General features: G+C 38.1%; 2 protein-coding genes across 7 annotated transcripts in view; one reads left to right on the forward strand and one right to left on the reverse strand.

Moving 5' to 3' along the window:
* Positions 1–4,107: 4,107 nt before the first annotated feature.
* Positions 4,108–8,201, forward strand: LOC107725014 (U11/U12 small nuclear ribonucleoprotein 25 kDa protein-like). 3 transcript variants are annotated; one of them, XM_016534132.1, is made up of 10 exons: positions 4,108–4,491; positions 4,608–4,698; positions 4,770–4,875; positions 4,949–5,023; positions 5,136–5,528; positions 5,829–6,278; positions 6,439–6,640; positions 6,826–6,942; positions 7,063–7,104; positions 7,229–7,310. In XM_016534132.1, the coding sequence occupies exons 1-5, from the start codon at positions 4,288–4,290 to the stop codon at positions 5,191–5,193; spliced, it is 534 nt and encodes a 177-aa protein (XP_016389618.1). In that variant the 5' UTR covers positions 4,108–4,287; the 3' UTR covers positions 5,194–5,528; positions 5,829–6,278; positions 6,439–6,640; positions 6,826–6,942; positions 7,063–7,104; positions 7,229–7,310. The 3 variants fall into 3 exon arrangements, with proteins under 3 accessions (XP_016389618.1, XP_016389616.1, XP_016389617.1); XM_016534130.1 differs by lacking the exons at positions 4,108–4,491; positions 4,608–4,698; positions 4,770–4,875; positions 4,949–5,023 and adding an exon at positions 7,514–8,201 and having other exon boundaries at positions 5,192–5,528; positions 7,229–7,376; XM_016534131.1 differs by lacking the exons at positions 4,108–4,491; positions 4,608–4,698; positions 4,770–4,875; ... (1 more) ...; positions 5,136–5,528; positions 5,829–6,278 and adding an exon at positions 7,514–8,201 and having other exon boundaries at positions 6,322–6,640; positions 7,229–7,376.
* A 2,073-nt stretch (positions 8,202–10,274) lies between these two features.
* The window catches only part of LOC107725018 (MKL/myocardin-like protein 2), a 33,735-nt gene continuing 21,640 nt past the window's right edge, over positions 10,275–22,369 (reverse strand). For all 4 annotated transcript variants that reach the window (XM_016534146.1, XM_016534144.1, XM_016534145.1 and 1 more), the window contains 10 exons: positions 22,060–22,220; positions 21,663–21,770; positions 19,913–20,160; positions 18,297–18,465; positions 17,496–18,224; positions 17,272–17,403; positions 14,516–14,641; positions 13,909–14,043; positions 13,288–13,348; positions 10,275–13,209 (listed from right to left, as the gene is read on the reverse strand). In XM_016534146.1, the coding sequence (XP_016389632.1) occupies positions 12,749–13,209; positions 13,288–13,348; positions 13,909–14,043; positions 14,516–14,641; positions 17,272–17,403; positions 17,496–18,224; positions 18,297–18,465; positions 19,913–20,160; positions 21,663–21,770; positions 22,060–22,220 (2,330 nt within the window). In that variant the 3' untranslated portion in view covers positions 10,275–12,748. The remainder of the gene's footprint in view (positions 13,210–13,287; positions 13,349–13,908; positions 14,044–14,515; positions 14,642–17,271; positions 17,404–17,495; positions 18,225–18,296; positions 18,466–19,912; positions 20,161–21,662; positions 21,771–22,059; positions 22,221–22,369) is intronic.

The raw sequence follows: 22,369 nt of genomic DNA on the forward strand, positions 1-22,369 counted from the left end.
AGACTATCACATGTAACTGAGGATCCTGCAGGTGGCGGATCGTTTATAGCATTTTCTCACAGCAGCTGGAATAATTAAATGTATCATTTTGATGGCGGATTGTAATCCATAAAGGATTATGTGTTTATGAAACACATGTGAATGAAATTAAATTATATTCCAGTTTTATACGTGCTTCTGATTACAGATAGCCTGGGATTACAAAATATTTTTATTTGAAAGAAAACCAGTTCGAAGGGAGCATAATTTGCTTTTTGGGTTCAAAGAATTTCTTAATATGAAATTTGAATGGTATGACAATTAGAAATTAGACTGTACAGAAATTGAAATCTATTTCAAAACTCGAGAAACTCGCTTATACACACTATATTCACATAGTCGCGTAATGCTGATGTTGTTAACATTAACAATTTGAGAATAAAGTATATCAATAATAATAATAATTTGCACGGTTTGATGTGATATGAACTAACCGATCTTTAGATTATCACCATTGGTAGCGCGATTTATTGTAATGATTTTTTACTCCGTTGGTCAGAACAAACGTGGCAGACGTATTACTTACTTGTTCAGATGACAATATCCGGTGAAAATTCTTATTTGGGTCATATTCCAAGACGTAGGCTAGAATCTGTGAGTGCAAAGTACAATATCCACACCGGTGTGGTGACTGACTGCCACACACGCATACTCCTCAAAACATTAGATTCATCCGCACTGGAGCCGTGCTGCCGCACAAACCACGCAAGCTAGATAATTCCACACACAGCTGCAATTGCAGGTTTTCAAACAGAGATGGTGACAAAGAGGCAAAACTTACGGACTGCAGCTTTAAGCGTCACGCTTCTCCCACAACATAAACGCTAAGATATTTCTCTGTGTACGGATATATGCTGATATAAATAATGCAATGCACGGAAGAATGTCGTAGCCTATGCAATTTCCCGCAAAATCCGTCCTGACATGCATTAAAAAAAAAGAAGTAATTATTATAGGGTAATTAAATTGTATTTGGGTGAATTAAGGGCTTTTTTACTCTAGCTCTTTAATAATATTATTTGTTTTCATCAAAAAGTTGCATAGTGTAGTTTTAAATTAAGATTCAGATAATAATTATGTTTTTCTGGTAGACAATCTGCCAACATTATAGCTATTTAACAATCAGATTTTCCATCTTTCCATTGTACTATTTAACACAAAATGTAGCAGTCGCTCGGTAAATGCACACAAGCCTCGTATCTTTTTAATCAGAAACAAACACTGAATTTTCATAGCATTTGCCCTATAGTCATATGCAGGTATTACAAACTGCCACATTAAATTCTGATTTCAAAGTATTCAGCAGTTAAAAAATTCCAATGTACTATTGTATGACTGAAGAAAAAAAGAATTACCTCATCCCATCCAGCTTAATTTCATCCTATCAACCATGACCTGTAATATCAAGACACCTCTCCATCATCTGCAAAAACTACATGATGTCTTGTCTAATCTCCAGTGAATATGTATGCATGATCATGGGGTTTACTTGCACAGTCCAGTCTGGCTCCCTTTAATTTAATATGTTCTTGACTACGTAGGTCTACTTGCTTTGTGAAGTGACTTGATGCTGTTGCAGACAATAGATGTCAAGCTTGTGTTACAGGAATGCAGCTGTAGATAGATGCCTTGAGAATAGTATATAGCACTACACCAGATGCCATGCTCAACTCAAGTCTCAAATGTGTATGTAAAACAACTTATGGACTGACTATTTGAACAAATAAAAAGACAAACTGTATCATATACGAGCAGTAATTTTATTACTTGCATGCGCGTGCACACACACTCACACAAAATCAGTCATCAGGCCAACGAAGCTCATATAGTTACTGTCATAATGATACATACACATTCTGTAAAAGTGAAAATAAAGTAGTTGATGCATAAAGGGTGTCTGTGGTTTTTAATCCAAATACATGATGACACGGTTATGGCTCCAACAAATAAATATAAAATCTTCTATATCAAAACTGAATATTCTAATATGAGCACATATTCTGAGCCTCAAACAAAGTCTCTGATTTAGTCTTTCCAACGATGCCCACATTGTAGATTGCAGCACTTGTAGAAGGTTGTCATTGGTTCATCAGCAGACCTAGTTTGAATCTGCATAAAGTAGGCCCTTGGGTGCTCACATTTTGGACAAGGTTCTGCAAATGTAACAGAGTTGTACATATATATTGTGTGTCTCCACTTGCTAAGAAGGTTAAATAATCACACTGGAGGATGATTGGACAGAACAAGGGTTTACAGGGCTTCCTATTGGCTGGCTGGTTCTTTGTGCTGTGTGCGCCCTCTATTGCACTTATCAGTTCATGTGTGTAAGGCCAGCGGTAAGTCGTGTGATTGAAGAAATATCATAAAGTGTTATACCTCAAAACGAATCAAGAAGGATTAAAAACATTCATTTAAAGCCACCAGAACGTGTTGTAAAATATTCACTGTGCATACAAGTACTGTTTTTATAACACTAAGATACACTGTTTTACCTGGAGTGGAATCCACGTTTTCCCAAGCAGCAGAGCCCCCGAGAACATCATCAACCTCCTTCAGTTTGGGGTACTTTCTGTTATTTACCTGTCAAAATATCCAAGTTACTTCCACACACACCATATATATATATATCCTTTGGTGGCATCTGAAAATACATATTCTCAAAGCAGTTACTTCTTTTAAATAAGTATTTAATTCGTGACCATTAAATTTTTTTATGTAGTACAAATTTGTGTATTTATTCATGTAACCCCGACATACCACATCTGTCATGTTCAGATTATCATGTGACCTACAGTTGCGTACTTGTTTTCGTATACTGCTTTTCGCCTACTACAAAGTATCATTGGCTGACACTATGTAGAAAACATAATGTCTTTCATACTTACCGTATGCTTATTCGGATGCAGCAGCCACGGAATCGAAAAGTCACATTATTTATTTTGCATTCAAATAAACGTATTACATGTATTCTAAAAGAAAAGTTCACGTTTTGTTCCAGCATTACATGCATTTGAATGGAACATTCACATTGTTTAATGCGAATTTAGTGTGTTATAATGTTATAAACTTTAATCTTACCATGTTTTCGAATCACATGTTCACACGTTACATGTGTTGGAATCGAACAATCATTTTATTCCACGAGTAATCTAATCGAAGGTTCGCATCATCAGATATGCTTAAATCATAATGTCCAATAATTTCATCTTCAAAGTATTTTATTGTGTTCCATTTAAAAACAAACTACAGATAATCACGTATTTAAACAAAATGTTCCAAACGCGTTCCTATGTTGTAATGGTAACTCATTACCTTCCTCGTGATGTTGTGCACATATGGACATGTGTTACAAGCGAATCTGAAGCATCTCTGTCCCTCTTCAACGATTAACACATTCACACAAGTTGGACAAAACAGGAGCATTTTCAAGAGGTTATATATAATACTGTATACTAAATACTGTTACTGTTTTTTTTCCTGATGCAAATGAAGTTTGTGTTTACACACATTCTCATGCCTAGTCGCTACAGGAAACACATGATAACGTTCCTCACTATTCTAGGCTCGACATGAAACGAAATATAAACGCGAATAAACATTAATTATAGGGTATATAATAATGTTATATATACCTATAACTGTCAGGAACTATATACATGTTAAATTAAATTATTTAAATGTTAAGAATTGTATAGGCAGTATCGGAAATATAACATAGAAACGTATGCGGAACTCAAGTTTGGTGCATCACAGAAATATTCCGACAAAAAAATGGATATAACGAAAGCTGGAACGTAACAGAACTGTAATCGAATAATTATTTAAGTAGGAATATTTGTGTATATACGTGTGTCACAGAAATATTCCGACAAAAAAATGGATATAAGGAAAGCTGGAACGTAACAGAACTGTAATCGAATAATTATTTAAGTAGGAATATTTGTGTATATACGTAAAAACAAGTAATAAATTGATAATAAATGAACCATGACTGCATAACAGCAAAAGTAACGTTAGGTGGCGATATGCACACAGGATGTAACACGCCAAAAAACGGAAGAAGAAGAAGAACAGAACTGTAGATGTTAGAAATTTTATCAGAAATAATTTAGCAGCTGTGCCATAATTCCGTTTAAATTCACTAATTGATTTAATAAACATGGAAAGAACTTGACGACTTTATGTCTCGTATTTCTGGATGTAACGTTAGACTTACATCAAGAAGTTTTCGCTTGTCATCAGTTGAAAATGGATGAATTAAAGGAAGAAAACCTAAAGAATGTCGATGAGGCTGAGCTTGAGGAGAAAACTGTTGTAGAGGAAATTAAAGAAGAGCAAGAAGAAGAAGAAGACGACGAGGAGGCATTGCCACACTCTGAATTTCTTGACATCTTTGAGGAAGGACTGGCTCTGATGGTCCAGGACCCTTTATTGTGCGACCTGCCAATTCAGGTCTACCATCAAACAACAATAAAGAATTTGTTTTAATAAAATAATATTGAAACAATCTACATGTTTGAATGTAAGGTCTAGAATTCCCAATCTTTTCTGATCTTTTAAATGTTCAGGTCACGTTGGAGGAGGTGAACTCTCAGGTGGCGTTGGAATATGGTCAAGCCATGACTGTTCGTGTTTGTAAGGCTGATGGAGAAGTCATGCGTGAGTTTTCTTGGAATTAGTTGGAATTGCTATACATTTATTGATTCTAACTGGAGCAAATCTTTTCACAGCTATTGTGGTTGTGCAGTCTGCTACGGTTCTGGATCTGAAGAAAGCCATTCGCAGATATATGGAACTAAAACAACAACGAGAGGGAGGTGTCAAGCACATCAGCTGGTGAGACATGAAAAAAGTATAGGATGTGATTTTGTATTTGTTTGTTTTTTCCTAATCCACTTTCCCTGTCAAGGAAATACGTGTGGAGGACATTTCATCTGGTCTTCAATGGAGAAAAATTAGAAGATGACAAAAGAAAGCTGAAGGAGTGAGTCCAAATAATCTGTTGCTTTTGTAGAAATGTGTTCACTTGTATTCATTTGGTGCACAGTGATTGCTTATAATATAATATGTTTTGATTGTGTTTCCTCTGTCCTCAGCTACGGGATCAGGAACAGAGATGAAGTGACGTTTTTGAAGAATCTGAGAAGGAAATGAACAAATGAAGTTCTCTTTAATGGGTGAAATTTGTAAATAATGAATAGACATTTAAATATGTTCACCCAAAAACTAAAAACTAATCCTCATGGTGTTCCCTACCAAATACTGTCCCGTGTTATTTTTCTGTGGAACAAAAAAGGGGGAAAAAAATTTTGAATTGCATTTTTTTTTCATCATGAGAATGAGTAAATGATGACTTAATTTTTTAAGGTAAACTTATCCTGTCAAGACGACACTTGTTGAAGCAATCTAACAAGTAGCTATTCTTAGAATACATTTTATAAAGGCTCTTTGTTCCTTTTAGTTAGACAGAAACCGAAACATGCAAATAAGTGAAGTGACATGTGGCATGATACTTGGAATTAGTGCTCTGCATTTATCCCATCCAAAGTGCACACACACACAGTGAACACACACACACACACACACACACACAGCAGTGAACACACACCCGGAGCAGTGGGCAGCCATTTTTGCTGCAGGGGTTCGGTGCCTTGCTCAAGGGCACCTCAGTCGTGGTATTGAAGGTGGGAGAGAGCGCTGTACATTCACTCCCCCCACCTACAATCCCTGCCGGTACGAGACTCGAACCCGCAACCTTTGGGTTACGAGTCCGACTCTCTAACCATTAGGCCACGACTTATGTGTGATAGTCCTCCATTTCGAAGAAGCCTATTATTAACAAGTATACATGGTACATCCACAAAACAGCTGATTCACTGGAAGTAAATGTCTTACAAAAATCATATTTGTGTATTTCATGTTGCTTTTATATTGATCAAAATAATTAAACCTGAACATGGTGAAAATGAGTTGTTTTCAAAAGTGCAATTTAAGTCCCATTACTGCTGCTTGTTAAAATGCTTAATATTAAAGTCCCACCAGATTTGCTGCAAAACTGTAGATGTTTGTATTTTAAGACCCTTGTCACCATGTGAGTTGGTAGTAAAATACAGGTAAACCACACACTTTAAATATTATGGACATGTTCCTCATACTGTTCAGCTACAGTATGACCAGCCTCATATTTCCTTATTACTGCAATGTGAAGAGCGACTGAAGAGACAAAGCAGCACACATGGGTAATTATTAAAATATACGATTCATTTTTTAATTTTAATTTTGTAATTGCACTAGGGTTGAACAGTATTTTTCATATCAGGAATAAACTTGTATTAAACCGTTCTTCTTGACTGGACGCTACGGCTCATTTCTGTTATGAAACTGTCGTATCTATTTCAGAGTGGATGCTGTATGAAGGTTTGAGGCTTTCGGAGGTTTAAGTGAACCGTCATCTCAACCCTCAACATGCCTGATGAACGGCTGACGAACATTTTTGAGGAGCTGAACCGACTGTCCTCTCGCAGACAGCAGCTGATTGACAAACGCAATATCCTGGCAATGCTCATCCAGTTCAAGCAAAACAATGGCCAGAATGAGCAACGTGAGTCCCATTAAATGGAACTGCTTGATAACAGAAGCCAAATAAACAGTGAAAGACATTTACGGATTATTATTCATAAATAAAGAATTTGGTTATATATGCAATATAGCGATTTCTCATTGTATAGTGTTACAGTACGTAAGGAAAAAACTAATGTAGCTCACACGAGATCTTGTAACCAACAGAGTATTCCAGAGAGACTGAAGAACTTAAAGAGATTGATGAGCAGCTTAAAGTTCTCACTGAAAAGAAGCTTGAACTGGTGAATTTGCAAGAAAGATCGGGAGGCAATCATTTAATAGGTATGGTAATTTGATATCTTTTTTTTTTTTTACAGGAAATATACTTAAACATTTGGAATGACATTTGTATTTTGAAGGTGCAGTTCGTTTTCATATGTCCTTATGTTTTTATTATTTCAGACACAACTGTTTCATCTACAGACAGTCCGCCATCTTATCCAGGTTAGTAGGTTTTGACACTAGTTTCAGTGATGGTAAGATGTGAAGTTTTTTGAGACAACTACGCAAATACAAAATCCAACAGGACCAGATCTTCCTGAAAGCGGCTCATGTTTGTTTTTCTCAGCTCCGCAGGTGATTCTGGATGTTGAGCAACTTCCTCGACACTCAGCTCGGACGCAGTGTCCATTCTGTCGCCAGTATATAACCACAGACGTCACAACCAAAGCTGGCAGTGCCGCCTATATTGTGTGTCTTATTTCCATTCTTTTTTGGTGAGATGAACTGCCGTCTGATATTTTACTTTATTTATTCTCATTTACGTCCACTATGCCACTGTGTGATTACCATTATGTCTTTCTATTAAGGGTTAAACATGACATATTTTTGTTCTTGACTGTTTCTTGTGTAGTTGTTTAGCTGGCTGCTGTGTTATCCCGTTCTGCATGGATAGATGCAAAGACGTCGTTCACAAGTGTCCAAAATGTCGGAGTCACATAAAAACATGCAAAAAGCTCTGAGGAGTGGAATGTTTGAATCCCGTAATGTGAACTGAAAAGGTTGCTGGAATTGTTTCAGCCGTTGTCATCCTGAACGTTTTACAGGGACAGCCCCCATGGAATTACCTGAAGTGGCTTTTTTAAAGGATACGATATGGCGCTATGTCACGGTTCGCTCTTTGTGGGGACGAAGCCAACTTTTCGGTTTGCCTTAAAACTGCCTCCAAAACTATCCATACTGAAAGGAAAATGTAAGATGTCTGAATCTTCTGTGAGATTTCAGTCTTCTGGTTTGAACTTAAAGAACATTCAATGCCAAATTAGAATTTTGGGTTGAATATTTGCTAGAGCACTGAACACTTTCAGGTTGTGCAGGATTATAAAAAAAAAAAAAAGAAATGAAAATGCAATCAGGGTTTCTGCGGTTTTAAGTCTTAAATCGCCCTTTTACAATTTAAGGCCTTAAAATGGTCTTATATCAGAGTAGAAAGTCAAGATATATTTACTTGGAATGCAAATGTAAAATGAAATCTTGCAAAAACTGAAAACAATTAAGTGAGTTTATGCTTACAGCAATAATACATATCTGCAATAGCGCTGTCAAACGATAAATCGCGATTAATCGTATCCAAAATAAAAGTTTTTGTTTACATAATATATATATGTGTGTACTGTGTACATTTATTATGTATATATCTATAAATACATACACATGCATGTATATATTTCAGAAAAAGATGTTATATTTATATATTAAATATATTTATGTATAATATGAATATAAATATAAACGTAAATACGTGTATTATATTTTCAAAAGATATACTGTATGTGTGTGTCTTTATATATACAAAATAAATATACACAGTACACACATATATTGTGTAAACAAAAACGTTTATTTTGGATGCGATTAATCGTTTGACAGCACTAATCTGCAACAATGTGGTTTAATTAAGCTGATTTTTCGGAGCCTATGGGCAGATATTTAGGGGCCAACCACCGAAGGTCTGTAGATACCTATTGTATCCTTTAATGTTCTTCTTCTCGCTCTTGAGTCTATGGCGGCCCATAAAACCGTATGGTATTTTGGCACACATATAGAGGACAGTCTGAGCATTAGCCACAGCAGATTTGGAGTCTTTAACGCAATCCCTCTAGCGCCACCAACTGTCCAAAGTTGCACTCATGTTCATTTAAAATGAAAGGAATAAATTTTTTTTGTAAAAGGAAAAGAAAAACCCACCAACGGTTCTTTTTTTCTTCAGATTCCTTGGCTGAAGATAATTCGATTGAACCTATGCCATTTTCCATCATAAACATGTTCCCGATATTTTGAGTTTTCCGTAAAACCTACTTTTTCAAACTCCTCCTAGACCATTAGTCTGATTTACATAAAAAAAGTAAAATCAGATCATGTTCAGACAAAAAACAAGAAGAACATGGAATTCAAGTTGATTAGCCTTGAATAACAAGCGAATGAATTAAACAAAAACACATCAAAATGGACAAGAGGCTACATGCAACGCTTTTGTTTATTCAGACTAAACTTGGTGTCTATGACAACCATGACCTGAGGGTACCTGCACAGTTTCGGCATAGCGGCACCTAGTTGTCAGGTGATGTGAAAAAAATTATATTTTTGCTTATAACTTTTGAACAGTTTGGTCAAAAATCAAGACCACAATTGTCTCTTTGGATTCGGTGCAGCATACCAAGTTGATTGATACCCAATTTTCCCATGTTGGCCATTTTGACTTTAGCTTCGCTATATTTTACAAAAGCATTAGCGTAACGTTACGAAACTCTGTATTTGTCTTTGGCACCATGCCCTGATGGTACTCAAAAAGTTTCAGGGCAACACCACCTTGTGGTCAAAAAATGCTAATAGCTTTTGATTATTTTTGTCATGAGACTGGTCTTGATAGATTTCCTTGAATCATGCCGAGAACATTGATACCATCGATACTAATTACACCACAAATGTCCGGTCTGGCATTTTGATTTTCTTTGAAAACCTGCTTCTCCTCCTAAACCACTGGCCCGATTTTCACCAAATTCGACATAATCATCTTCAGACTTGCTTGTCAAGTAAATGTATCTTGATTTAAGGATGTTTAGACATTTCAAAAGAACATCACTTTTTTTGTGGTGTGATCAAAAGGTACAATAAAGTAATTTCCATATTCTAGTGGTTGGGAGCAGAGCTATTTAAACCTTAAGCTGTATTTATTTATTTTGTAAAATAAATTGAAAAGTAATGGAGGTTAGTTGAAAGCTGTACTTTTGAATTTTGGAGTATTACTAATACAAGCCATTCTTTGCTACTTAGACATTTACATTTGGAAAACATTGTGTTCCCTTCAATTCCTTAAAAGTTCCTTTACTTGGTCTTAAAAAGTGTAAAATGTACCTTTGTAAAATCTGCAGAAACCCTGGCAGTACTTTAACAAATGCCTGATTCTGTTTGCATGTAGTAGAGTAGGAGTTCTTCAGCTGGTTAAAAGCAATTCTAAATTATTTTATCTTGTTTTGTAGGCTATGTTAGGTTAAAAATATTATCTTTGGTAAATTGTCAAATGTTAAGTATATTTATTGTGTTGTTAGCTTTGCCAAATAAGGTTATGTGGGGCCAGAGCGTCCTTTGGAAGGCCAAACAAGTAAGTTCAATAGTTTCAAATACAGAAACATTTTAATGATAAAAGGCTGTATATACAATAAAGATATGTACAAAGATAACCTCAAAACATTATTTACAGTTGCACAAATACATTTGTATAAAATGTATATTGTAAAAATATATACACTGCGCAAAATATGAGGCATACAATCTACATCGCACTTCAAAGGGTCAGTAAGATTTTATATATTTCTCTTCTTTTCCTCTTCATAACAGAGCAGTTACTCTGATGGACATATTGAGAAAAGGTACACAAACCCTAATAATCTTTACAGGTTCATGATAGGATTTTACTCGACCGCGGGCCTTTTTTCACACTAAAAAAAATACATGTAGAGCCATAAAATATGTGATAAAAATATATGTGAGAACTGCATAAATGCAGTAAAATGGTACGTTTACAAAATTAAAAGCTTTGGGTCTCTGATAGAGACCGAACTATGGTATCCCTAGAAATTACATTTCTAAATATAGAAATACATTCTTTCATTTTGACAGCATGTTTGGATAAGGAACTGATTGTCAATGAGTTCAGTCCAAGGTCAAGTAAGTGCACTATTTGGCATGCTTGGCATATTTTCACAGCGTATCTAAAGAGAAATTTGCGATTACATCTGCCAAACACTGAAGGAAAACATTTCATAATTATCCATCTTCTCATCTGAAGGGAGTGGTGATAAGAAATCATTCAGTCGTCTGTTTCAAACTGTGCCAGCAGATGACGCTACATTGTCACACTTTATAGAAAAAAAATCTAAAACCAAAAACGAATTGATTCTTACAAATAACTGAGAAGATGAGGTTTAGGTACATTAACAAAGGCAAATTACCTGCCAGCTACTTGCATTTCAGTGGTTATGAAGAAAGAAGCTCAGACTCCGTGAAATACAGTGAATTTCAATTCATCTACGTCCAAAACACATCTGTACTGCAGTAAAGAGCCTGACCAATCAAAATGCAGCTGCTCTCTGATGTCATTCTGATCTGAATATGAAAATTTCACAGGTCCTGTTTAGCATTGTTTCCCTGGTCAAGACACGCACCACTGTCAGTTCAGACTGTAAGAGCTGAACCCTGTCCACTCTATCTACTCTTTTGATAGGGATAATAATGGCCCCTAGTCAGGCGTTTGTGTTCCTCTCTCCCTCCCTCTCTTTGGCCTCATGCTGGGGTTGGTAAACAACCTCGCTCTGACCTTTCCCCAGTCTATGCACTGGATGATTTCGAATGTTTAGAAATTGAATGTTATTATTTAGCTGCCACAATTTCGAGTACCCTAACGCAACAGTTAACAGCTCATTGACCATGGCAGTTGAATGTAAATGAGCCACTAAACAGGTTCCTAGTTAAAAGGATAGTTAACCCCAAAATTATAAGTCTGTCATTATGTTGTTCCAAACTCAAATGGCTTTTTTTCTTCAACAACACAAAAGAAAATATTTTATAGAACGTTTCAGCTGGTTTTTGTTAATACCATCAAGTTAATGGGGTCCAAAACTTTCAAGCTTCAATACGGACATAAAGGTAGCATGAAATTAATCCATATGAATCATTTTGTATGATATGCAGTTTTTAAGCCTTTATGTTGATTGGGCACATGACATGCAACATTCAGTGAGGTCTGACATTTAAAGTTGTGATTAAATGCAAGTCTTTTGTATTGTGACATGTCCGAGTGAAACATGTTACTGAAAAAGAAGAAGAAATGTAAAAAAAAAAAATTATCGAAGCCAAATTTAACTTAGTCTCTGTATGCACTGCTTAATGTTTTGGTATGTTTTGAGAGTTAATAAAGACTTTGAGTAAATAAAGTTTGATCTGTTTAACATAGAAAGTAATTGTGCTGCTTCCGAAAGCTTTGAATATACCAGTCAAGTCATATGGATTAATTTTATGCTACCTTTATGTCCTTTTTGGAGTTTGAAAGTTTTGGATCCCAATGGAAAAAAACAGCTGAACAAGATTCAAAACATTTTCTTTCGGGTTCAGAAAGAAAGATATGAGCTTGGAATGAGAACAATACTTTTTTGAACTTACTATCCCTTTAACTCTAAAACTACAGAGTTTCTGGACAACGCAAACAGCAAAGGCACTATGATTGTACTTTTAATCCTTGCTTTCCCCAAAATATATGATACATTTAAAATATGTTTGGTCTTAGGTAAAAAATTATACTTATCAGAATCTAAAAAAACAACAACATTCTAACATTCTCTATAATATAGGCCAGCAGTTTCAAAGACTGCTTCAAAATATGACAAGCAGAAGCTCACTGCCTAAATATACAGGTGAAAAAAAGTGTCTCTACATTCTTCTTCTGCTTTGAAAGAGGTGTTGGTGACAATAACAGCACACAAACCTGCACGTATAGGTGCAACTGAGAAAAGCTGATGCTACACTATCAGTGGTTTGCACACAGATCCGCAAATCTTTTCAGAACGTCTCCAATCTCCATCCCTTTGTGAGCTCAGTCCCAGTGTAACTGTAAATCAGTGGAGTCCAAGAAATCAGATGAAAAGACTGCAGTCGGTGAGGAGATACCAGCAGGACCTGGAATCGTAAGGTCCAACCACTCCATGTTGTCGAGGCCTGCGTCTTGCAGTGGGAGGGCAGAAGGTGGCGTGTCAGTGAAGGTCAGATCTGAAGTGTCCATTGGGGAGTGGGACCGCTCCAGCAGCTGGTTTTTAAGCTCCTCCATCAGTCTCAGGGTCCGTGGCTCAGCGTCCTCCAGCAGGGCCTCCAACTGGTTATCGGAGGCCAGGGCTACCATGTTGGGTGGAGGCGCTTGGGTTTGGTTGGGCGTGCGAGCAACGTGTATCTGCGGTGGAGGACGAGACAGCACTGTGTTGATGGGCATGGTGGTGATGTTTGCTGTCACTGGAAGAAGTTTGTCCAGAGAAGGATCCTGCCTGGATAGAGGGGATATTTCTGGGAAAGCACAAAAAACGGTTTAGTTATAGAAACCTATTGTAGCTGAAATCAAAGAGCTGTTTGGTCTTTTCTCACCTCCACTCTCGATCAAAACGTCAAACAAATCGTCCATGTGCTGACTGGTAGCAGTAGGAACCTTTATGGAAGAATACAAGGTATTAAGACAACAGAAAGTGTTCAAAATAGATTACCAAGTGTGCAATGTTAGTACTGTGCCCTTCAAATGGAGTTGGAAATATTCAAATTCTGAGCACATGAATGACAGAGGGAAGTCATATTTCCGAGTGGGAAAGTCTGTTAACCTAAATCCCAGAGCATTCTTCAGTTTTTATGCGTATGCCAGGGTATGCGTACAGTATACATGACATAAATTTCATCATCAGCATATTTTCTAATGGCGTATTCTTGCTCTAATTCATCTGTCCACAAGGTGACACCACTATTGTTTCATATTTGAAAAAGAAACGGAAGAGACGGAACATTACAACAAACTACTAGAGACGGTAACAACAAAAGACACCCGCGTTGATGAGCGGGTTAAGAAATACCCGCAACTCTAGGTTATATGAGTTTGAAGATATTTATTATCAGATATAACGTCTGGAGATGAAACTTTCAGTTTTTGGTGCATACTTTGAAAGGTTATGTGTTTGGCTGTCAAAACTGAAGTATACTTTAGGCCTAACTTTAAATTACCTGCATTGTGGTTTGCAGACCTCTGGTCTGTTTGACAGCCTCCTCGTAACGGGGTGGGTCTTTGCTCTTTGGGCTGCGGTGATTGGGGAACTTCGATGGCTGAAGGATATAGCTGAGCTGACAGGGCGAGGGAGGCTGAACAAAACATATAACTTTCAAATTGTGTAATAGGGGTTACTAGGCAGAGTTCTAGAGTACTAGGCAAATATACAATAGAATATACATAAAGATAATACAAGAGTATATAAGGATATTGGCCTAAAACATAAATATATGCATTACACAGATTTAAATGCTTGTGCAAACTTGCCACAATGTTAAAGTGTTCTGTTCTGATTTTATGATAGTTAGCTAGCAAGTTGAGTTGAAGAAGCTGAAGAAGACTGTTTACTCTCCCACTGTGTAGATAGTTTAATACCCAATATAGCGCCCCTTATGGCAAAACTGAGAAAGCATTGTGTGCTTGTTTTGCATTATGAGTTCTAAACCATTTTTAAGCGTATCAGCACTTGAAACGTAGCTTGTGCTAGCTAGGAGAATTTGTGTTTGTGTACTTGCGTATGCTGAGTATGTTTCAGGACGTAACAGAGTGGTCAGTTTGTCTTACTTTGTTAGTAGGTCCATTTGTGTGTCTGGGCGAGTTGAGGAAGCACTGGGGCATTTCTGCCATGGGCTGGCTCTGGTTCTGTCTGTACTCAAACCCAGAAGACAAGCTTCCACACAGGGGTAAAGCCTGTAAACACATGCAGCAGGAGGCAGTTTTAGGCCCAGTGCACTGAGTGAGTAAGAACATCTGTGTATATCAGTGTGTAAACAGAGGCCTCTTGTTCTCGAACCAACTCTCTGTCTTAGTGATAAGTGCTCTTTCTGATTTTCTCTGTACTCTCTACTTCTGTCACCTATTTAGTCAGGTCTGCGTTTGATGTAGTTGAGAGGGTAATGTATCACCTGAACTCAACTGCTATTGCCAGGGCAACAACAGAGATAAGCACAGAACATGTTGCAGGCCTCAGAAAGGCTTTCCATTTATGTGCCAAATCAGAGAGAAATGCGTCTGGGCCTTGTCATCACAATAGTGAGCTGAACTGGATTTATGAAGTGCAGGAACATTAAAAGCAAGAGGAAAGGTTAAGATCTACAAGCACCCTAAAATATACATGCATAACAAAACAACTCAGATCATATGGTGTATCCCTTTCTAACTGTTGTATTAATGTTAACTTACTATTTTACTGCAAAGTAAAATTTCATTATTTGTGGTGTCTTTTCAATTAGAATTGTGCATAATGGATATCGTAATTACCTTGTATGTCTAAAGTAGCTCATATAGTTCATATATTGCCCTGTGTCTGAGCTGAAAAGATGCGCTTGAACACGCCACAAAGACTATAGCCAATGGTCAACCAGCACATATGTTCTTAACCTGCTTGAGAGGAAATTGCTCTCCATACCAGTAGATGGCAGCAATCTGTATTAGTCGTTCCAAAAGGGAAACCACAAGAGCTAGGGTTGTGAATATACAAACCATATACAAAGCCTCCCGTTTGCTTGTTTTCATCACTTCTGTTTTTTTTTCTTGTTTGCTAATGCGCGATTTTAAATGACGTCAGATCGCTGCTCTTCTCACATTGCACGACTGTTTGGGGTACCATATAGTTGCTGTTGTGTGCACACTACATGATGGATTAGGCAATACTAATTTTCAATAGGAAGAGTGGTTGACAACTCTGGTTGTGAAACGTAGTTCTGTCATGACAACATGGGATTGGCATGGTAATGTACATGATAATGTAAATGTATTTGGTCTTGGCGGAATAGATCTGCTACGCTGCTGCTGCTGCGGCAGAGCAAGTACAGAGACATGCTACTGCCAATACATCCACAACATGCTGCTGTGAGCATGTAAGAAATACTGCTGCTGCAAATATGACATACACAAAATAACCCCCATATAGCATACATGAATCACCTCATAGCAGATCTATACAGGTGGAGCTGGGGAAGGTGAAGGGTTTCTGAAGAACGCTGCACTGCTACGGCAAGCACTAGACATATATTTGAATGTTGAGCAGCGAGCTCATTGGCTACCGATACAGGAGAGAACCAATCAGCTGTGCCATGTGATAATGATGTCATTAGGTCAGATTGAGTTAGACCTATCGGACTGCGCCATCTAGAGTTTCAAGCCAGAACTCTGTATTTTGTAGACAAGGCAAACACATGCGAGAATTGATACAGGAAATAACGCAAGTTCACGTGAGAGACAAGCGTTCTCGCACAAGCATGGATTTATTCCTGTCAAAAATGGTAGCCCACAAAAAGCCTGCAAACCAAGTCATCTGTACACTGATATGCAGTGAAAAATAAAGAAGTATATTAAGGAGAGAATGGTTGCTTCCTCATGTTGTCTTGCAGATCAATTATGACTCCTCCCCCTGAACTTTCCTTTCCGATGCCCTGTATTCTGCTCTCTCATTGGCTGTAGGTCATTGCCAATGTCATTTCCAGTCAAAACACATTTCGCCGACCAGATATTTGGCATGGCAAATATCTCACGGGCATCGGTGATGCATTAACGCTTCTCTCAGATCGTATCTTTGATAACGCACACTGCGTGATTGTCGCTCTCATGAACGAGCACCAATTTGCCTCTGATTTCGGGCATCTGTCAGCGATTTCCACTAAACTGTCGGCGAGTGAAAATCGGGGCTAAAATCGTGCAGTGTGAACCCAGCATTAAGCTGAACAGCTAATCTTAATGGTCTCTCACTAATAGACTATGCTGCAAACTCAACATGCTCAGTTGCCTGAACAGCTGCTCAATGACAGCTGGACATTGGCTGATGACCGACTGTCGGCTTGGTGTGGCACGGTCTTTGTTAGGGTGTCAGTTATTAGGGTGTTCAGGGTGGTTGCAAAAACGTTTCTATAGGACTGCTAAAGTGTTTTGAGTGTTTGATAGTGTGCTGCCATGCAGTTGGTAGGGCAGTGTTCTCAAACTCAATTCCTGGAGGGCCACAGCTCTGCACAGTTTAATCAAACACACCTGATCCAGCTAATCAAGGTCTTCAGGATTACTAGACATTTCCAAACAGGTGTGAGTTGGAGCTGGTTGGAGCTAAACCCTGCAGAGCTGTGGCCCTCCAGGAATTGAGTTTGAGGCCACTGTGGTAGGGTGTTCTGCATTTGTGTTACAAAAGGAACAGTTAACCACTGAGAATGGTTCAACCCAACGGTGGAAAAGCAGCCATGATAACGGTGATAACCGTGACTCTAGACATGGATCAGGACCCCTCTTTAATGTCTACAAGGTATATTTTTCACCCGTCTGATCATTTGCTTGATGTAAATCATTTTGCTTACTTGAGGTGGAGATGCCGTCTGATTTGAATGCTGTTGTAACATTGTGTTGTTGGACGTCTGTGTTTGCAGAAGTGGTGTTTGTATGATGCTTTGAGCCAAACTGGGCATTGTTTGTTGGAGAACGGTCTGCGCCTGCAAAAAGTATAGAGAAAAACTCCAAATGAGAATGTTATTTTATACATTTTCCTGCAAATAGAACTGGCATTTCATGAATGTTAAGAGACCTGTGTGCTGATGGGATTGTTGGGCAGGCTGATGGGCAGCAGGATTTGTGCAGCAGGCTGAGTGTTGGTCAGTGTCTGCTGATGCAGCACTTGAGGGACTTGCTGTGTGTTGATATAGAACTGATGGACTGGGGTGTGGTGCCGCTGGGCATGTGGCTCTTCCTGTTTCACACCTGTAGTTTGCCGCAGGGGACTCTGCTTGGAGTTGCAGCTCGGGGAGGCTCCGTTCTCCTCTTTGACCTGGACTGATGGATTGGGTTCAGGCTGCTGCCCTCCGCCCTGCTGACTCCTCTTCTCCACCTCCAGCTGCATCTTCAGCTCCTCCACCAGCCGCTGCTCCTGCTCCAGCTTAAGCATGAGTTCCTCAATCTGGCGCTCCTTCTCGTGAAGCCGCTGGTCTTTTTCGGACACCTTGATGTCCATGGTCATGTCTTCAGGTGCGGGTTTGAGGGGTGAGGTGCCTGTTGGTGGACGGGCTGGAGACAACGTAAATAGAGCTTTGGTGGGACTGTCTCTGCTGTTCTTCATACTGATGTTGGAGGCCTCAGGAGAAACGGGTGGAGTTGTGCTCATGCTGTCAGGCTGCAGAGAAGCTTTGGAGATGTTTGTATCCATGGTTGTAGCAGATTGAGAGCTTTCCTGGTGGGCCTTAAGCCTTTCTATGAGATCTGTTTTGGTGCCGGATACAGGAAGTCCTCGCAATTTCAACTCCATCTTAAGCTCAGCCACCTAGAGGTTCAAAGAACAGTGGTACTTCTGCATACATTGTAGGAGCAGGAAAAAAATCAGCATGTTACCCACCTTCATCTCATCTAGGTTGGTAGGCAGAGACCCGGTTTTACGACCGGTCACAGTGTTGTTGGCACGTGAAGGAGCCGCATTGGGCAGAGATACCACAATGGGAGCGGGAAGACTCGGGCTGGTGCTCAATGTGATGTTGGGGCAGCTGTTCTGACTCTCAGCTACTGGCCTGTAGAGGATGAAGGATTTTAAATGCAATGGGAACTTCCTGTTCCCTCATCATTCACAATAAACGGTCTTTCTACACAATAGAAGCAGAGGTATATCTTGCAGCAACAGGAGCCAAAATGGAAAATAATTTGAGGAACTGCCGTACTACAGCTGGGGTGATGACAGGTATTTTAGACATGATTAGTAGGTGAAACCATTATTTAAAGGCTATCGCTCATAGCACACAACGCTCACATTCTTTTCTGAGCTACATACTTCTGCTGCAAAGCAATCAGGCTCACAGTAAATCCTTTTAGTGTCAGAGCTGAAACTGATATATCAGAATCATATGCAATTGCACTGGTCCGTAACCAATTATTCAACTGAACTGACATTACGCAAGTGAACTAGCATTATGTTTTTATGCGATATGCACAAAGTGCCGGTGTTCCCCAAGGCATTGAACTCTATAAAGTGAACTGACAAACTACAGTGCTACTGTAGCAAGTTGATGCACAGCACTTTTTATGGACAATCTGCACAATGTACATATAAAAAGGGCAAATGTAATTATTGTATATACTGGAAAAATATACAGTGTTCCATACCCTGCTCAATATTCTCCTCCAAAATAATGTGCAAATTGAAGGCTATACAAAACAAATATAAAAGTATAATTGTAGGCTATGCTATACATTAATGCACACAAAAACTATCCTAAAGACAGACAGATTAAATCACTTACTAATAATAATAATACAAGAGGTATAATGTTCTGAACATATTACTATTCTATGAATATAATAGACTTATCATGTCTCTCATAACAATTGTATTATGTGTTAAATGTATGATTTCAATTCAGAACGTTCTAATTAAAATCAATTTAAAGCTGAATTATGTCCAAAAATAAATTATTTTATTTATTATTATTTAAAAAAATTAATATTTTAGTCAATTATATTATCAGTCTGGTCAATGTGCATGCAAGTCTTTTTGCAAAATGCAAATACTCCATTTGTAACACTTACAACTACACAATGCAACTGTAAAATGCAAGTTATGTATTGGAGGAAAACAAACATTAAACAGCATACACATCTAACATTAAACAAAATTGTCTTGTGATTTGGATAGCTTGAGATGTCCACTTTTCTTGCAGCAAAGCATTTTTTTTTTTTCAGAAATGTGTTTTTCATTCATGTAAAATTACATCACTGACAGAGTTTACCAAATACTCAGAAATTAAATGTGTTCCTGTTTATCCAGATTCAAACAACATGTTATGACATTGAAAGAATAATTAACATAGTATACTCATGTTGAATCATTCTATTATATAATATGTGAATAATTAAACAAATTGGTTGTGAAAAACGCTTTTCATGTTAAGGTTTTAGTGACACAAGGTGTTTATGCTAAGGGTTGCATGTTATGTTGGAAACTATATTGGAAGTGTGACATACTTGAGTGGTGCTGGTAATATGGCCTGGTAATTGTAATGCTGTTGCTGATGATTGAGAATCTGGAGCTGCAGGAACTGCTGCTGTTGCTGAAGCAGCCTGGCATATGCCGAGTCCATTGGGGCTTCATTGGGTTCCTGCTTCTGGTCGGGTGGGATGTACTGGTGATACTTGAGCTTCTTAATTCGCGGTTTGGGTTCTTTACACTTCTTGCTTCGGCTCTTGTCACTGGACTGTTTGGGCTGGCTTTGCTGCATGGAAAAAAGGACAGAAGAACTGAACAAAAGGTGAAATCCCACAGTCAGTGTTAGTGCTAGTCAGTTAGTGCTTTGGCATGATATCACAACACAAGTCTATTTGCTTTGTGATTTTTAGGGGATTCCCATAATGTTTCAACTAGCTCAGTTCTCTTGCTAACAGAGATGTCAGCACTCTGAGAATACCAGAAGCTGAGAGATTTGTGGGCAAAACCGCAAGTTTGCAACTGCTGTGACTAGGTGGGACTTGTATGAACATCTACCTAAAATCACAGGAAGAGGAAACTGGATGCATGGAGGGGACATGACCCTCATTGTTCCTAAATATTGAGTCACAGGATACACATGAAAATGGTTTGGCATCTGGGGAAGGGAGCTGAAAGTCATCAGGATGTAATAACACCCCATTTCAAGCCGGCTTATGTATGAGCAGGTTCCCGAAGCTCCACTGGGTCAGCAGTGACCCTCTGTCATGGAGTAAATATGTGGAGTATGCTTTGAAGGCATGGATTATGATAAATGCACAAGTTATTGCCTGACTCCTGTTTCATTGTCCCCAGCTTCAGTTTGTTCTTCTCCACATTATGAGTGTGAATGTTTCATTTAACCTCTAACTGAAGACAGAAGACGGCTGCTAGCACTTCTAGCTCTGCATCTGCTGCTCTTCTGAAACTGATTTGGCCTAAGGTACCTTTGACAAGTTGTAGTAAACAAGCTTTTTAGAATGACAAACAACAGCTCTTCTGCTCTCCTGTCTTGACGCTGTGTTACTGAACGCAATCTTTTTTTTTTTTTTTTTTTTTTTCAAATGTTTAGGGTCAGTATGATTATTTTTTTTTTTAAAGATATTAATACTTTTATTCAGCAGGGATGCATTAAATTGATCAAAAGTAACAGTAAATATGTTTATAATAAATGCTGTTCTTTTCACAGTTTCCACAAAAATATTAAGCAGCACAATGGTTTTCAATACTGATAATAACAATAAATGTTTCTTAAGCAGCAAAGCACCATATTAGAATGATTTCTTGGAGTAATGATGCTGATAATTCAGCTTAGCATCACAGGCATACATTACATTAAAAATACATTCAAACAGAAACAAGTTATTTAAAACTGTACCATTTTTACTGTATTTTGGATCAAATACATGCAGCCTTGTTGAGCATAAGAGACTTCTTTCAAAAACATGTTAAAAATCTTCCCGACCCCAAACTTTTGAATGCTAGTGTATATAAAATTCTATAAAAACTCTTTAGCATCAGTATTTTAATCAATCTATGACTCATATTTTTCAGTTAATGTCTGACTATGATAACAGCATTATCAATTTATTACCTCTTACTCTTTCAGTTTCACAGTCAGTGTGTTATGTAATTATTTAGCTGGAGTTGCTATTGTGAAATTAGCCAGTAATGCTGTGAGTCACTGACCCTTATCTCAAAAATAAACATAGGCAGGAAATTACATCATGGTGGTTAGAACATATGGTTTACCTTCACAAGGGTGGGTCCAGGCTTTGTGGGAGCAGCAGCAGTGACTGTCTGAGTGGAAGTCATTACTCGGCCATCTTCTACTGATGTTCTGTTCAGGAAGTCTGAACTCTGGGTTGTAGGTGGACACAGTTGATAAAAAGAGATTAAAAGCCACATGTCCATAAGAAGGGACAGAGACGTATAAATCTAACCAGCAACACAAGGCTGATGTCTGGATAACTTGTAGAGAAAACAGACACTACTTAGCTCTTCTGGAGAGCTTCATACTTCATATGCTTTAATGAAAGCATTCTCTATCAGACCTATTCATCATAAGCTAACTGTAAATATTAGAACTGAATATTTCTGAACTGGTAATCAGTCTGGATGTGAATCTAGGGACTGTTAAGACGCTGACCTGGAGTTTGGAGCCAGTTGGAGGTGAAACAGAGGATGGTTCAGGCAGTCTGGCTTCTACAGGAGAAGATACAGAGCCTTGAGACTCATGACTAGCTGGCTGCTCTGGAGACAGAGCTTCACTGCTGTCCTCATTGAAGTTATAAACATCCAGTTCTCCAACTGCAGTGTCAAACAAAAACAAAACAAAACAAAATAAAAAAAACACAAAACAAAAGCAATAAACACAAAAAACAAAAAGAAAACCAACCAAAAAAAAAAAAAACACAAAAGAAAAAAACACAAAAACAAAAAGAAGAGCAACAAAACAA

Source organism: Sinocyclocheilus rhinocerous, unplaced genomic scaffold, assembly GCF_001515625.1.
Source record: "Sinocyclocheilus rhinocerous isolate Xijiao unplaced genomic scaffold, SAMN03320098_v1.1 scaffold1027, whole genome shotgun sequence".
Classification (NCBI taxonomy): domain Eukaryota; kingdom Metazoa; phylum Chordata; class Actinopteri; order Cypriniformes; family Cyprinidae; genus Sinocyclocheilus; species Sinocyclocheilus rhinocerous.

What these genes read in the sequence shown, in the direction of transcription:
- LOC107725014 (XM_016534130.1), top strand. Translation starts at nt 6,505, where the DNA reads ATGCCTGATGAACGGCTGACGAACATTTTTGAGGAGCTGAACCGACTG. An exon ending in GGGAGGCAATCATTTAATAG is followed by an intron (nt 6,943 to 7,062) that starts GTATGGTAATTT and finishes TTATTATTTCAG; the next exon opens with ACACAACTGTTTCATCTACA. An exon ending in CTTATTTCCATTCTTTTTTG is followed by an intron (nt 7,377 to 7,513) that starts GTGAGATGAACT and finishes TTTCTTGTGTAG; the next exon opens with TTGTTTAGCTGGCTGCTGTG.